This window comes from Sus scrofa, chromosome 10 (genome assembly GCF_054392235.1).
Source record: "Sus scrofa isolate SSC_HxYL_T2T_F1_AM1 chromosome 10, Sscrofa_HxYL_maternal_Yorkshire_Landrace_v2.0, whole genome shotgun sequence".
In the NCBI taxonomy this organism is placed as follows: Eukaryota; Metazoa; Chordata; class Mammalia; order Artiodactyla; family Suidae; genus Sus; species Sus scrofa.
The window spans coordinates 95,092,094-95,108,829 of NC_139392.1; the positions used below are offsets into that span (position 1 = coordinate 95,092,094).

The 16,736-nt window shown below is 56.8% G+C and overlaps 2 protein-coding genes across 5 annotated transcripts in view; both read left to right on the forward strand.

Annotated features, from left to right (window-relative positions):
• The window catches only part of ADARB2 (adenosine deaminase RNA specific B2 (inactive)), a 455,387-nt gene that overhangs the window by 391,717 nt on the left and 46,934 nt on the right, over nt 1-16,736 (forward strand). The window lies entirely within an intron of this gene.
• On the forward strand, nt 4,711-8,765 carry LOC146399630 (uncharacterized). The gene is made up of 5 exons (XM_084980964.1): nt 4,711-4,859; nt 4,943-5,223; nt 5,613-5,707; nt 6,556-6,660; nt 6,728-8,765. The coding sequence occupies exons 1-5, from the start codon at nt 4,711-4,713 to the stop codon at nt 7,628-7,630; spliced, it is 1,533 nt and encodes a 510-aa protein (XP_084837090.1). The 3' UTR covers nt 7,631-8,765.

Here is a 16,736-nt window from a genome sequence, read left to right on the forward strand (position 1 = left end):
TATTGTGAGGATGCTGATGTGGGGATGCTGACGGTGGGGATGCTGATGGTGGGGTGTTTATGGTGGGGATGCTGATGTGGGGATGCTGATGGTGGGGATGCTGATGTGGGGATGCTGAGGTGGGGATGCTGATGGTGGGGATGCTGATGGTGGGGATGCTGATGGTGGGGATGCTGATGGTGGGGATGCTGATGGGATGCTGATGGTGGGGATGCTGATGTGGGGATGCTGATGGTGGGGATGCAGATGTGGGGATGCTGACGGTGGGGATGCTGACGGTGGGGATGTTGACGGTGGGGATGCTGATGTGGGGATGCTGATGTGGGGATGCTGACAGTAGGGATGCTGATGTGGGGATGCTGATGTGGGGATGCTGATGTGGGGATGCTGACGGTGGGGATGCTGACGGTGGGGATGCTGATGTGGGGATGCTGACGGTGGGGATGCTGATGGTGGGGTGTTTATGGTGAGGATGCTGATGTGGGGATGCTGACGGTGGGGATGCTGATGTGGGGATGCTGATGGTGGGGATGCTGATGGTGGGGATGCTGAGGTGGGGATGCTGACGGTGGGGATGCTGACGGTGGGGATGTTGACGGTGGGGATGCTGACGGTGGGGATGCTGATGTGGGGATGCTGAGGTGGGGATGCTGACGGTGGGGATGCTGATGGTGGGGTGTTTATGGTGGGGATGCTGATGTGGGGATGCTGATGGTGGGGATGCTGATGTGGGGATGCTGAGGTGGGGATGCTGATGGTGGGGATGCTGATGTGGGGATGCTGATGGTGGGGATGCTGATGGGATGCTGATGGTGGGGATGCTGATGTGGGGATGCTGATGGTGGGGATGCTGATGTGGGGATGCTGATGTGGGGATGCTGATGGTGGGGATGCTGATGGTGGGGATGCTGATGGGATGCTGATGGTGGGGATGCTGATGTGGGGATGCTGATGGTGGGGATGCTGATGTGGGGATGCTGATGTGGGGATGCTGATGGTGGGGATGCTGATGTGGGGATGCTGATGTGGGGATGCTGATGGTGGGGATGCTGATGGTGGGGATGCTGATGGTGGGGATGCTGGTGGTGGGGATGCTGAGGTGGGGATGCTGATGTGGGGATGCTGATGGTGGGGATGCTGATGGTGGGGTGTTTATTGTGAGGATGCTGATGTGGGGATGCTGATGGTGGGGATGCTGATGGTGGGGATGCTGATGTGGGGATGCTGATGGTGGGGATGCTGATGTGGGGATGCTGATGTGGGGATGCTGACGGTGGGGATGTTGGTGGTGAGGATGCTGATGGTGGGGATGCTGATGTGGGGATGCTGACGGTAGGGATGCTGATGTGGGGATGCTGATGGTGGGGATGCTGATGGTGGGGATGCTGATGTGGGGATGCTGATGTGGGGATGCTGATGGTGGGGATGCTGATGTGGGGATGCTGATGTGGGGATGCTGACGGTGGGGATGTTGGTGGTGAGGATGCTGATGGTGGGGATGCTGATGTGGGGATGCTGACGGTAGGGATGCTGATGTGGGGATGCTGATGTGGGGATGCTGACGGTGGGGATGCTGATGTGGGGATGCTGATGGTGGGGATGCTGATGGTGGGGATGCTGAGGTGGGGATGCTGATGTGGGGATGCTGATGTGGGGATGCTGGTAATAGGGATGTTGATGGTGGGAATGCTGATGGTGTGGTTGTCGATGGTGGGGATGCTGGTGGGGGGGGACACTGACGGTGGGGAAGTAGATAGGGGAGGCTGTGCATGGGAGTTGGGGGGGATATTTGGGAAATCTGTGTACTTTCCCCTCTGTTTATGTGAACCTAAAAACAAAGTCCATTTTAAAAAATGAGTTACCTGACAGGATTATACCAGAAACATCAGCACAAAATTCAATGACAGGAGATACAACTCCAGGAATTCCATAATGATTTCCTAGCGTTGCCTGATACTCACTCTAGATTCTAATTAGTCCCCCTAGTATTTAATCAGCCAATCTAATGAACCCTGAGAGAGAGACAGAGAGACAGAGAGAAACACCAAGAAAATTAGGATCTGCCTGTGTCTGCCCAAGTCTTCGAGGTTGTTTGTCTTGATGATTTTATGACAGACACGTATTCTCTAGTCCAGGGTTTCTGTCTTAATAATGTCTGCTCTTCTCTGCCGTCAGCCTGGGTTCTGAAATGCATCTGTTGCCCTAGCTGCTTCCGCCCCTGCTGGCGGCCGTGCTGACAGCTTCCTCTTAGTTTTGTCCACATCTGTGCTGTTCAAAAGTGAGGTAGCTCTGCTGTTTGATTTTTTTAAGTTTTATTGAAGTGTCGTTGATTTACAAGGTTGGGATAATTTCTGCTGTACGACAGCGTGGTTCAGTTAGTTATAAACGTGCACGTATCCATTCTGCTTCAGATTCTTTTCCCGAGTAGAGTCTCGCAGCACATTGGGGAGCCTTCCCAGGTGTGAGCGGGCCCCGACGCCCACCACACATAGACCTCAGTGTGCACACGCCAGTCCCAGCCCCGCTGTGGATTTTTACTGCAATTGGATGAATCGCTCAGAGCCTTTGTCCTGTGTCTTTGATGCTGTCGCAGGGCCTGTGGTCGTGTTGTGCGCAGGGTGGCGGGGGCGGGGTGGGGGGGTGGCTGTGAGTCCCTCTGCTGTTACCACCAGTCTCCGGCTTTCCACCAAGTACTAACTGCCCTGGGCGGTGGGTTTTGGATATAAGAGCCAGTGGCTTTTTAAAAATTCTTTAGTGCTTTACAAATTTTCAAAAGTTTCACACGCCTGATTTTGTAATAGCCCTCCCCCCTCTGTGGCCCCTCCCCCTCCCCACTGGTAACCACTGGTTTGGTCTCTGTATCTGTGAGTCTGCTTCTTTTTTGTTTTCGTATTTTTTAGATTCCGCATTTGGGCCATATCATACAGTATTTGTTTTCCTCTGTCTGACTTACTTCACTGAGCATAATGCCCTCCAAGTCCGCCAATGTTGCTGCAGATAGCATTATGTCATCCTTTTCATGGCCGAGTAGTATTCCACTGAGTATATGTGACACAGGTTGCTTCTTGGCTGTTGTAAATACTGCTGCAGTGAGCACTGGGCTGTACGTATCTTTCCAGATTGGTGCTTTTGGTTTTTTGGTCACATTCCCAGGAGTGGAATTGCTGGGTCATGTGGTAGGTCTTGTTTTGGGGTTTTTTGAGGAATGTCCAGCAGAGCCAGTGGCTTTGAAGAGCCTGGGAACCGGGGAGACATTTGTCCTCACAAGCCCTGATTCCATGGCAGGTCTCAGCTGCCAGGAAGGTGTCCTGTGTGCATGTTGCTTTGTCTTCTGCCCAGTGTCTCTGCCAGTACTCATCTCCGTGATCTATTGTCAGGATCACGGTGAAGGACAAGGGCCTTTACCAGCACTGAGCCGACGAGAAGGACAGGTTTTTGTCAAAGCCGTGAGCAGCGAACACACACTCAGTGGCTTGAAACACAAGGAAATCCAGCGGCAGAGGCGAGATCCAGCAGGCTCGGTCCTGGGCGCGCCCAGGAGGCCCGGGGCCATCCTCCAGCGGCTCCTGGCATGGCCTGGGCATCTCCCGCCTCTGCCGCCCTCCCGTCTGGACTGCGTCTGCATCTTTGAGAGGTTCCTGGAGACCTGGGCTGACGGGGAGGAGGGGGACTTGGGGTGGTGGCCGCCACATGAGGTCACCTGGGCAGAGCAGTGACAGGGCTGCAGGCCTAGGGGGGTGAGGAGGTCAGCGGAACAGGGCTCGGAGAGGGGGGGGTCCCAGCAGGTGGGGGTCTCTGCTCGGTAAGCACCAGATGCCCTGGAGCTTGGACCCATGTCACCCAGGGGGACACGCAGGCAAAGCAGCCGATCTCTAGCCCTAAATCCACTCGTTGGGGCTGTTCCACGTTATCGAATGTGTGAGGGCTGGTCCTCGGCTCTGGCAGCTGCCAAATTCAGTGCAGGGATGCAGCCCGCGCCAGCGCACAGAGGCCGTCTGCGACGGTCCCCTAGCCCCCGTCCCTCCTCTTGCAAAGACACCGCCACTGCTCTTGGAGCTTCTGAACCCAGGGCTGTTTCATCTCTGGTCTAATGACCACTTCGACGAAGACCCTGTTTTCAAATAGGGCCACCTCCTGAGGTTCAGTTGGACATAAAGTTGCGGGGACACTACTCACTGCACGGTTTGGACAAAGCATTTTTTTGTGTGGGAGGAAAATAAGGAAACCGCTGGGGAGTTGCCACTGTGGCTCAGCCGTAACAAACCCCACTAGTATCCACAAGGACGTCGGTTCGATCCCTGGCCTCGCTCAGTGGGTTAAGGATACGGTGTTGCCTTCAGCTTTGGTGTAAGTGGCTGTGATCTGGCGTCGCTGTGGCTGTGGCGTAGCCGGCAGCTGCAGCTCCAATTCAAACCCTAGCCTGGAAAGCTCCATAGGCCATGCGTGTGGCCCTAAAAAGCAAAAAACAAACAAACAACCGCTGAAGAAGCGCAGACAAGCAGGCGGAAACGCAGAGCCCGAGTCGGGAAAGCTGGATGGCCGTGCCCACCCGTGAGGGACACGGAGAAGCGGGAGGCACGCTTTTCCTGCGGGCGAGAAGGGGACCTGACGAGATGCAGCTTCAGGACGGAGGCTTCAGAAAAGTGCTTCCCCGGGAAGGAGGTGGCGGGTCGAGAGGAGAAACCCCCCACACACACCCCGGGGTGCGAGATGCACGATCCCCCAGCTGATCTTCAGCAAAGCTTGTTGAACGCTGTCGAGTCTGCGGAGACCACGAGCCAAGGCCGGAGCGCCGGCGACGGAACCATCAGACCCGCGGTGGCTGCAGAGGCTCCGGATCAGCACCGGGGACCCACCCGGTGGACCGTCGTGAGCCGTGATCCTCTCCAGTTCTGCTTCTCAGCTTGAAGCAGAGGTGGTCAGAGCCCCCGCTGTCCCCCAGCGTGGCCCCGGCCGAGGGGTTTCACCGCCTTCAGATGCGTCCTGAGAGAAAGACCCCGAGAGCAGGACATCCAGGCACAGGCGTGACAGCCGCCCTGACCCCTCCCGCTCGCCTTCTCGCGCTCAGACCCCGGCTGACCTTCCACACCCCGGAAGGCCCCGGGAAGGCCCTGTCACCGACCTGCCACTGCGCCTTCCCTCCCGCCAGCCGGTGGCCCGTGGGGGCCGGGAAGACAGCAAGTAAACGAAGCCATCGCCCAGAGCGCTTTGAAATCTCCTCTGGTAACGGGGTTGCAAGAGGAGTTCCCTGCTGGCTTAGAGGCTCAGGATCCAGCATTGTCACTGCTGTGGCATGGGTTCAATCCCTGGCCCTGGAACTTCCACATGCTGCAGGCATGGCCCCCCCAAAAAAGGTGAATTAATGCATGAGAACGGTCCGTAGGCAGAAACGTCGCGGGGCCTGACACTGCTCAGCACTCCGCGGCAGCCACGCTTGTCGAGCCAGCCGGATCAGGTTATAAACCAGCCGGTATAAACCAGCGAGCGCTGCCTTCCTCCTCCTCCGTGGATGGAACACGCTGTCCTCCTGCAGACATGCCCAAACCTGTGTTTCTCCAGAGGCCAGGGGGTCTGGGGGCCTGGCCAGAAGGGACCCGAGTCCGTTTGGGCAGTCGGGCTGGACCCCTGGCCCCACGACCGCCGTCACCACCAGAAGCGTGCTCGGGAGGAAGCCAGGCCCGCAGGCCGGCCTCCGCCAGTCACTGGCGTAAGTGACAGTCGCTCCCCGAGGAGGCCGTTGGGTCCAGGGGCGGCTCGGTTCACAAAGAGCTCTTGCTGATGCGCGTAAAGCCATTGCTGCCGTTAACGTCTAACTGGCCGAGCTTCAAAGAAGCCGTAGTTCTCCCACCTTAGGCAGCACTGGAGGTTATTGCTCTAAAGAATATTTTGAAATAACAAAAGGAATCCGTTTATCATTGTCCCTCATTTTAGAGCTGAGGTAACTCTAAACATCAGAAACCCCTGACGAGCCCCATGTACGCTCCGCTCTCTGGAGAAACCCGAGTTCCAGCCACAGAGCAGCCCTGTCCGGGCCCAGCGGGTGTGGAGACAAAGGAGCATCTCAGTGGCGCTCCCCCCTCGAGGTTCAGGGTGCGGTCCCGGCTCCTACCTTGCTTCACGCCCTCTCATTCACGCCTTCTTCCCATTTCCTGCTAATGAAATGCCAGTCCTCCACCTTAGTGCTTCCCGAGTGGCTTCAAAACGCCAAAAAGCACAAATCAATTCATGTCAACGCCTTTGACCTGCGTCCCAGCGCCACGCAGTCCCCACCAGCTTCCTGCGTTTGGCAGGATCCTTCGCAAGGTTGTGTAGCATCTTCAAGGTCATCTCTTGGCTTTTCACTCTTCTGACTTCTCCTACCCCGAGTCACATCCACGCCCCCAGCCCCATCCACCAGCCCGTCAGCATGTGCTGGGGACCCTGTGCCGGGCTCTGTCCCAAAAGATTAGACCTCGTCCCAAAGAGAGGCCTGAACTGGCCTTCCAGGGACACTGAGGCTTAACCAGCTGCAGCGAGAGGCACACATGACGGAGACACTGAAAACCTCCCCTCCAGAAGGGACCTGAGCGGCTTCTGCGAGAGCTGGCCACCTCGGCCCCTGCGGGGGCCTGCGCCCTGTCCCTGAGTCCTCAAGTCCTGTCCTCACCCCCAGGCATCCACGTAGAGTTGGTGTGGGTTGGGGCCTGGCTCTGGGATGTTTTTAACTCGACCCAGGAGAATATGACAGGCAGACCCGCCAGGTGCCAATCAGGAGGCGGACCCGCCAGGTGCCAATCAGGAGGCAGAGGAGAGGCTCGCCTGCAGGCAGGGTGCGGCTGGCAGGAGTCACAGCACGGGCCTCAGGGGAGCCCACAAAGCTCGGAACCTGGGGGGGGAGGCCAGCAAGCTTTGCTCAGTGTACCACCCAGCCGGGGAGACGCTGGTGCAAAGGAGAGGTGCTGGAGGGGAACTGGAGGAGCAGGCCTTCCTGGGCCTCACTCAGGAGTGTGCCCGCCGCCTTGGCTCTGCTTCTCCTGCTGCAAATCGAAGTCCATCCTGCAGACACCCACACGTCTCTCCAGGGCCACGGCCCCGACAGCCATGTGCGCAGCCGCCCTCGGCCCCCAGGAAGGTGCCAGCCGTGGCCATAGAGGACAGGACTGAGCAGTCTCCTTCCAGTGGGGGCACGGCCCTCCAGCAGCGCCTCGTCGTCCCCTTCCTTCCCGGGCTCGGGCCCCGCCGCACCCACCACCACACCCTCACCGTCAGTGCCAGCGGAACCCCCTGCCGACCTCTGCACTGGCACCGAGATGCAGGCATGTGCCAGACACACTCAGCCGACCGCGTCGGCAGCTCACCCACAGGGGAGGAGAGTGGCATTCTCCCTGGTCTCACAGGAGCCGTTTTTGCACCATCTGCAGCTGACGTCACCTCTCCCCTCACCCGCTTCCCCACCACCTGCAGACAAGGGTCCGAGCTTCTCCTTTGTTTGCTCTTCCCCTCCCCCCACGCCTGCACCACAGACGCTGTCTTTTGTTTCGAGAGCAACATTGCCCTCCTGACGCCCTGCCAAGCGCCCGTGGGTGCAGTCCGTTCCACAGGCTGCAAAGCCATCTGGACTTCCTGCTGGAAAGGTTGGACATGGTTTTAGGCAAGATTTTTATCCGATCTGAGAGGAAAACACAGCCTTGAACGCATTACCATCTTCCAAGGTTGGTGTCAGGGTTTTTTTTTTCTTGTCAGTTGCAAAACAAAAGCCAAAAAATGACAAAGCAAGGAGCTGAGCGCGAGGAGGCGGAGGGCCCTGTCGGCGGCGGAGGAGGAGACCCAGACGCACGCCTGGCCCGCTTTTCCCGGGACCCGCACACACCTCCACTGGCACAACAAGCCTTTCAGCGGAGGGCCCCGAAGACGCAGCAGGAAACTCCGAGACGCTCACAGCAAAGGCCAGGTTTGCTCCCCAACCCATCAGCGGTTCTTTAATGCGCACGAGAGGAAAGAGGAGAGGAAGACGAGGGCAAAGGAACGAACCCCCCCCCCCGCCCCCCGCCGAAAGGCACGGCTCTCGCTGTCTCTGGAGGTGACGCAGACTTTTCTGAAAAGATTCACCTTTTCGGTCGAAGCATCTTGGTTTCTTAGCCACATACCTGCTACGGAAAGGCTTGCGGGTTTTTCTCCCCACAAGTTCCTGCAGAAAAGCCAGGATGGTTCTCCCGTCAGAATCATCCCCGTAACAAGGACCCTCATTTGGAGAAGGGGCGGCTGCCTCCGCCTCTGGGTCCTTTAGCTGGGGCAGGGGGCGCTGCAGACTTGCTGGGGGGCTCACAGCCAGCCTGGCCGCAGCCGAGACCCACAGACTGGAGACCTGGGTCACCTCCCCGGATGCACCTGTGCAGCTGGAAGGTCTGTGCTTCTCCCGGCAGTGTGGTCACGACCCCACCAGGCCTTGCCACCCGCCCCCAGGACGCCCAGGCCTCTTCCGCTCAGGGTGCCACATGACAGGCAGATAGAGGGCTGCCTCCTGAGTCAGGAAAAAGTGAAAACTGCTGGTTCTGGAGTTCCCATCATAGGTCAGTGGTTAAAGAACCCGATTGGTATCCATGAGGACGCAGGTTGGATCCCTGGCCTCGCTCGGGAGCTGTGGTGAGCTGTGGTGTAGGTCGCAGACACGGCTCAGATCTGGTGTTGCTGTGGCTGTGGTGTAGGCCAGCGGCTACAGCTCCAATTCGACCCCTAGCCTGGGAACCTCCATGTGCCTCGGCTGCGGTCCTAAAAAAAAAAAAAAAAAAAAAAAAGAACCTTCTGGTTCTGAGTCTGTGAAGGCTCCCACCGTCTTCACAGAGAAGGCCCACAGCAGCGCCTCAGAGCAAAGCTGATCAGGGGTAAATGGGCTTCACGGGGACGGTTGTTGCAAAAGTAACTTTCGTCATGTTTTCCATTTTTTTCTAAACATTTCACCTTGACCGACAGTTCTCGTGTCAATTCTGCCTGTCCGGGCAGCCCGCACACTCTCTGGGAACTGAAAGTACCTGCCCTGGCCCTCGAGCTCCTCTCATTTAGTTGAAATCCCCTCCCGGTCCAGTGAGGAATCTCGGGACTGTGGCAGGTGTAGACGGAAAACACGGAGCAGGGCCGGTTTCCAGGTGTGCCACATGGACTGGGGGGCAGGACCCCAGGTTGCTGCAGCCCCGCCAACCCCGCCAGGCGCCAAGGCCAAGGGGTGGGAGCGTCTGGGGCCTGGGAACGGGCTGGGGCCGTCTTGCTGGGACAGAAAAGCCGTTGAGGGGAGCCTCGTAGGGGTGGTGACGGGACAGACGGGTACAGCCTCACGCCCTGTGGGGCCTGGACGCCAGCCTGTGGCCAAGCAGCCCGGTGGCCAGGCCGGGGCAGACCCTGGCTGTCATGTAGTCTTGCCCCCCGCCCAGAAGCCCCCACAGCTCAGCCACCCTCCTGAGCCACGCCCTGGAGCTGGGGACCTGGGAGCTGGGGACCCTGGCGTTGGGGACCCTGGGATGGGCATCTCTGCCCATTGTCCCCAGAGCAGCTACCCAGCATCTGCTCTGTTCAGAGGAAGCCCAGGGGACTCAGGACCTGCAACAAATGTCCTTTATTTGTCCCCCGATCCTGAGGGCCATTCATCCCCGCCTGAGGGACGTGGAGACAAAGTCCCTTGGCTGCAGACGGAAGACCCTCCGTGATTTTCGGCAGATCCCCTTTCAGGGCCAGGGCCTCTGCCCCAGCGAGCGTCCTGCTGGCTCTAACCCGCACTTCCCTGGGGAGGGAAGCCAGTCCCATCCTGGGCTGCAAGGTGCCTGGCAGACACCCACGGGCCCGAGGCTTGTCCTGAGGCAGACGAGCTGATGGCCTTGAAGTGGCTGCACAGGGAAGGTCACTGCCTCTGTCCCCACACCTAGAGCAGGCAGGCAAAGTGGTCAGTGTAGCACCAGAGACCTGCGGCCGCTGAGTGGTGTGGACTGGAGCCGGTCTCAGAGGGAGTCAGGGCGACCAGCGAAAACGCCTCTGGTGCGATCGGACTCTGCGTCTGGGACAGAGGGAACGGGGCAAACCCGCTGATTTCCAGACGGCCGCAGCGCCTTCCCCGGAGGCGGGCAGACCGGGCACGAGCCGTGGGAAACTGTCACCTCCGCCTCTGGGCTTCGGAGGGCCCGCATGAAAAACTCGTCCCCCAAACAGCCTGACTCCTCGGTCCTCATGCTGCTCCCCACCCCTTTCACCCCCGAGGTCAGTCTAATAAGAACGTACTCACCCTTCTCTCCAGAGGGTCACCTCGTGCTTCCCCAGAACACACCCAGCATGGCCGTCTCCACGTCAGGTTTGCTCGAAACAAATCTGAAATGCCACCCGCCGCTTCTGTGAATTTTCCTGTTCTAGCTCTCATGTAGGGTGAGGTCTTGCTATGTTTGTCTTTCTGTGCCTGCTCATCTCACTCAGCACAACATCCTTCAGGTGCATCCACGTTGTCACTAACGGCAGGATCTCCTTCTTTTTGAAGGGTGAATAATATTCCTGTGTGTGTGTGTGTGTGTGTGTAACTTGGGCATTTCTTGTTGGGCGGGTCTGCTGGTGACACCCTCTCTCAGTTTCTGTTTGTCAGGGAAGGACCTTCTCCCATCTTCTTTTTTGAAGATTGGCCTTTATCTTTCTTTTGATATCTCGACTCTATCTCTGCTGGTCCACAAGGTTTCTGCTGAAAAATCCACTGGGAATCTAAGTGAGCCCTTATACGTGAGGGCTCACTTTTCTCTTGCCACTTTCAAGTCTTTGTTTTTGACTCCTACAGTATAGTTACAGTGTGTCTTGGTGTAGACATCTTCATGTTTGACCTACTTGCAGTCCTTTGGCTTCTTGAGTTTGTATGTCTATTTCCTTCCCCAGATTTAGGAAGTTTTTATTTCTTTAAATACACTTTCTGCCTTTTTCTTCCTCTGCTTCTTCTGGACTCCCATAACATATCCATCATTCCTTTAATGTTGTCCCATAAATCCCACCTTCTTCATTCTTTTTTTTTTTTTTCTTTTTTCTCCTCTGACTTGTCTTTGAGTTCACAGGTTCTTTCCTCTGCTTATCATGTCTGCTAGTGAAGCTCTCTGTTGTATTATTTTGACCACAATTGTTGTATTCTTCAGCTCCAGAGTTTGTTTGGTTCTATTTTATGAGTTCCATCTCTTTGTTAAGCTCCTCGTTTTGTTCATGATTTGTTTTCCTGATTTTGTGGAGTTGTCTGTATTCTCTTGTAGTTCACTGAGCTTCTTTGAAAGCAATTACTTTGAAGTCTTTGTCAGGAAATTCATTGATCTCCAACTCTTCAGGGTTGTTTGCTAGAAAGGTTTTGTGTTCCTTTGGTGGTGTCATGTTTCTGTGATTTTTAATATTCCTTGTGGCCTTGCATTGGCCTCTGCATTGAAGGGACAGTCCCCTCCTCCAGACTTTAAGGACTGGCTTCAGCACCAAAAGACCTTTGTTTGCTGGTAGGCACAGGGTTGTGGGGTGGCCCTGGATTAGGCACTGGTTCTAGGAGCGTGACAGCACCAGGTTCAGGTCCTAGATGCATGCACTGTGGCACTGAGGCCAGGTCTGGAGACAATGACTTGCTGACCATGGAAGCTCGGCTGGAAGAATGGGCACTTTCCAAGCTATCTCTCTCCTGTTTGTCAGGTACAAGTACAAAGGAGTGCTGGATCTCTCTGGCCTTGGGTCTCCATGAGCGTGAAGAAATGACAGTGATGGCCTGGCTCTGCTTTAGTGAGTGCTGCAGATGTACTGTTTGGAACTATTCAGCAATTTTAATCTACTTTCTGTCTCCTCTATGGGACCTATTTTCAGGGCAAAGAAGCAAATTTGGGGCCAGTCTTGAGACAGAGGGGTCTGAGAGTTCATCCTTTATGGCATCTGGAAATGAATGTGACATTGACATTACTGGGAACTTCATAAAACAGTGTTAGTTCCTTATTATTGAGGCAATGGCTAAAAAACTCTTCTTGAATTTAACAGAGGCTAAGAAAGTAAATATTACTTCCTTTGTGGAACAACTACTTCTCCTATTGAGATTCTTTTCCTCTTGATGCGCTGCAGTAATTCTTCTTGTTTACATCTTTTTAAATCCAGATGAACTCAAACAACCATGAATCAACCCCAAACAGAGGGCCTCATCTGTTAGCATCCTCATATTAGTGCACTAATGAGAATTTAAAGATTCTAATTAAGCCCAGATGCAAAATATCTTCCTGAGCACATCGGAAAGCACCAGTTCAACAAAAACAGAAGTGCTACATTTTCCAGTGTGGTTTTAGTTTATTTTCTACATTTTTATTGAATTCCAATTTGAAGTTAATTGTTAAAGCAGTAATTACGGTTAATATTTTTAAATAAGTGTGTGGACCTCTAACAATCTAGGTAATTGCGAGTAAGTCCAAATGTACATCAATATGCAGACATGCAGATATCTGTGTACACAACCCTTGGCTCTCAATTATTCAATAACGAACGTGGGATCTCTTATCTTGGGCTTTTCTAAAACCCTCAATTACAAAAAAATCCCTGAAAGCCACTTCTGACGTGGTCAAGAGCCCAGATGTTGGTGCTACAATCCAAACATCCGGATGGGAACTCCAAACCTGCCGCTGCTCAGCCAGCTTGCCTTGGGCAGGTGGGCGTACCTGTCGCCACCTGGCTCCTAGGGAACCGCCCAGGGTCACTGCTGTTGCTGGAATCATCCCCCTTCTTACCTGCCAAGAAAGGGGAACCACCTGCCACGCTCATAGTGACCCACTGAAGGTCAAGCCCTTTGGCCTGTACTCACTCTCATGGGAGGTGCTTGTGAGCCAGACGGCAGGGCTACACCACAAAATAAGGAGCAGAAAGCAGAGGACGGAATCTCTTTGTCGGGGCGGGGTTAGGTCGCCTCCTAACACAGCTGAACCTTTGTCACCAGCACAGCACGAGCCCCTCGTACAACTGTGCCCCCCGCTTTTCTTCATTTCCCCTGTTTCTTTAACGTAACTAATCATGTAGAATTTTAGAGCCAACATACCAGATTATTTGTATGCATAAAGTTGGAATTTACAAGGAAGACCAGCCCCCAGCCCTGTCTGTGCAAATCCAGATCGATGCCATCACACATATGGAGAGACCTTCCGGTCCACAGACAAACCTTCTTCTGTTCAGCAAATGACCCACAGCTGGGACCGCCCCTCCCACCCCAGCCAGGGGGGTGAGATTGGAGGGAACCTCGCTGCTCGGCTCTGAGGCAGTCTCAGCTGGTCTCAGCCTGTTCAGAGGCAGGAGCAAGGGCGGGGGTCTTCCTAGGGGCGGAGTTCCGTGGGGGCCTCGCAGTAGCACCCTGTGAGGCGAGGCCGGTGTAGACCACAGACAGAGAGAGAAGGGGCCCAGCCTGGAGCAGGCAGCTGGCTGTGTAGGGCCGCTTGGGGCCACTTGGGACACATGGAGGCCGCAGATGGAGATGACAAGACAGACAGGCTAACGTCCCGCCACACCCTCAGCTCAGCACTTGCCATGTCAGTCTCTCTGGCGTCCTGGCCCCACGAGAGGCGGGCGGAGCCGCTGCCCAGTCGATCCCAGCTCAGCGTCCTCCCCCACCCCTACCCCCACCGCCCACCGCCCACCGCCCAGTGCTTGTTTCAGACCCTCTCTGGTTCTCAGACGTCCCCACAGCACAGAAAGCAAGATTTCGTTCACGGAAAGGAAGATGGTGCTGGATCTGCAGAGAGAGACGCAGCCCAATCCGCACGCCTGGGGCCGGGTGGGTCGGCGGTGGAGAGTCACTCAGAGCAGACGTCCGGTGGGCAGGGGGTTCTGGCGAAACCGACCCAACAGGACTCCCGTGAAAACGGGACAGAGCAGAGAGGAGCGCGAAAGCCCCAAAGACAGGCCTGCTGCCAACAGCTCGGGGAGCCAGTGCCGTTTGTTGAGAAAGGGCCTCCTTGTCCCAAGGTTGGCAAACTGTGCCGTGTGTGACAACAGCTGCGCCCCGGCCTCACCACCGATTCAGAGCATCCGCCTCTGGGCCTGTGGACTCGGATGCCACCCCCCAGGCAGCTCACCGCCCCCCAGTCGCCACGGTCACCTTGTGACTGAAGGCAGCGGTAAGACCCAAACTAGCATAAGGGGCAGCACTCCAACCCCCACCTGGCCTCCGACCACACCAAGCTCACGCCTGCCTGGGGTCCAGCCAGACCACGTGAGCTCTGGACCCACAGCCACCCTGTGCCCTGCAGGGAGGTATATGCCTCCACCTCAGCTTGCTCATCCGTGAACAGGTGGGATGACCACGCAGCTCAAGGGCAACGGGCTTCCCTGGCAGCGAGCACCTGGCAGGCTCCAGCCCTGGCGGGACGTCCTCGGCCGACTGTCACTCGGTGTTTCGTGGTACAGGCGCTCCATCTAGGACCCTGTCTGATTCCACTCGGTATTTTATTAGTGTCTTGCTCAATAAATTTTGATTGATTCCTTTCCCCAAGGGACAGTTTCAGAGACGAAATAAAAGTAGAAACGCTTGAGAAACAGTCTCCACTCGGCTGCTCCCCAGGCTGCTCTGGACGCGGCGCGTTGCCCCAGCAGGGCTCTGACAGGCTCGGCTCCACTCCACTCCTGCCCGCCTGGGGGGTGCGCCTGAGCCCCCAGAGGCAAACCCACACTTGACTGGGGTGTGCTGTGCCTGTGCGTCTGTGCATGTACGCGTGTGTGCTTGTGCGTGTGGATGGGTGGACACTGCCGTTGCCAAGATGACAGGCAGGGCGCTGGCCCTCGGGCTCATGAGCGAGATGCTGGCAATGACCCCAGAACACGGTGGCCGGGAAGAAACCTGGAGGGCCGAGATCAGAAAGCAGTGTGGACAGGCCGGGTCGCTGCAGGGCGGGTCCGCCCAGCTCCAAACACTTGTTAGTGCTCAAGTGCACTGCCCTAAAGGGACTGTCTTCCAAATTAAAAATACCAGCAAATCTGCAGCCGATGAAAGATCCAGCAAACAGTTTAACCGGCGAGCACCTCCTCACCGAAAACAGCATGTTTTCACTGAAAGGGGCTGCATGAAACGCCGGCACGGTCTGCTTCCTCCTCAAGACTGGCTTTGGATCCAAAGCACCCCCGGCCTCTGTGCCCCGGCTGTAGACTGAGTCCGTGCAGCTCCCAGTTTCTCACTGTTCAGCAGGGACCCAGGTTCTTTGCAAGGGCACCCCACGGGGGACACCCCTCGTGCTCAGGGTCTGCCCGGCCAGCATGGGGGGCGAGGTCAGCCCAGAGAGACCCCTCAGCACAGAGAAGCATCGCAGGAACTGCTGTCCTAACAGACATCCGTCGCCTGCCTGGTGGCATCAAAACTGCATTTGAAACAGCTTCCTGCGGAGGCAGCAGCGGTGTGGGGAAGTGGGAAACGTGGGCCTGCAGAAAACCAGCAGCGTCAGCCAGGGCTTGGTGCGCAGAGCGGAGCCAGGCTCAAGCGCCTGCTACGACACAGTTGGAGAGGGAGGGAGTCCGGCCCGAATCCCATTCAGAGTCAGGCCGCCGTAACGCAGCCACGCCAGGCCGGACTCTGGGCCTGTGGGATAAAGCCCTTGTGGTCCAGAAGCATCTTGGCTGCATCTGTGTCAGGCGCTGTTGCTGTGGAACAAAACGCCCATGCCTTCGTGCTCACGCTGCCGTGTGGGCAGGCTCAACAGGGGCGGCACCCACCGCTCCGCAGGGCACCAGGGGCTCAGGACCCCGGCAGAGGGCTCACTGCGGCCTCCCGTGGGGCTCCTCCCACTGGCACCCAGGAGGTGACATCCCAAGACACTGACTCAGTGTGTGGCCCCCACTGGCACCGTCCCCCTCACTGAGGGTTGGGACAGTCTCCAAGGACAGGACAAGGTCACCGAGCGGAGGTCCCTGGGGAGAAGAGCCCTTGGAGTGGCGATGATGGCACAGCCATCCTTGGAAAGCGCCAACTGCGGGAATGCAGCCCTCCTGGCTCGGCACTTCCAGCAGGAGCAATAGAGTGGGGACAACACAGGAGGCAGTCAAGCTGCACCTGCCGGTCACGGCGCCTGGAGGGAGGGCCTCTCTTGCCTAGTCTGCACCCATTGGCCACCTGCTTCTGGTGACATGGAAGGAGATGCATCCTCTGAAAAGTCATGGGGCTGCAGGCTTGGCCTCCAAGCTGGGAACTGGAACGCGGACTTCAGGGCTAATTCCTATGATGCCTCTTTTCTCGGGAAGACCGAGGGTTCAGCAGTAATTGCTGGCGGGGCGGTAGGATTCCGATTCCGAGAAGTTGGTGGAGGGACCCAAGCCCGGTCCTCTGACTGCAAGTCTAGGACTTCTTCCGCGATGCCATGGGAAGGGTAGTGAGGGCTCTTCTCCTTCATGCTTCCTTCAGCTCTTTATGGGCCTCTCAGCAATCTGACATAGAGAAAAACTGGATAGTCAGGTAATCTGAATTACGACTTGGGCGCTGGTGCTCCCTGTCTCTGACTTTGAGACTAGTGAGGCTTTACGGCCGTGTCCGCAAACAGGAGTCATTACCAAGACCCAGAGGCGAGCCTTTTTCTCGGACTCAGGGGGGAATGCTGAGACCACCTTCGGGCAAGATTGCAGCCCATTTACAGGGTCCTCGGGGCGTGGCCTGCCCTCTGCTGTCGGAGGACGATTCTGGCAGCTTCTGGCAGCGTTTCTCCTTCCCAATTCTGGCCGCGCGGGCTGTCGACGCGGGGTTGGGGGCGGGGGCACAGGTCCGCAGTGCT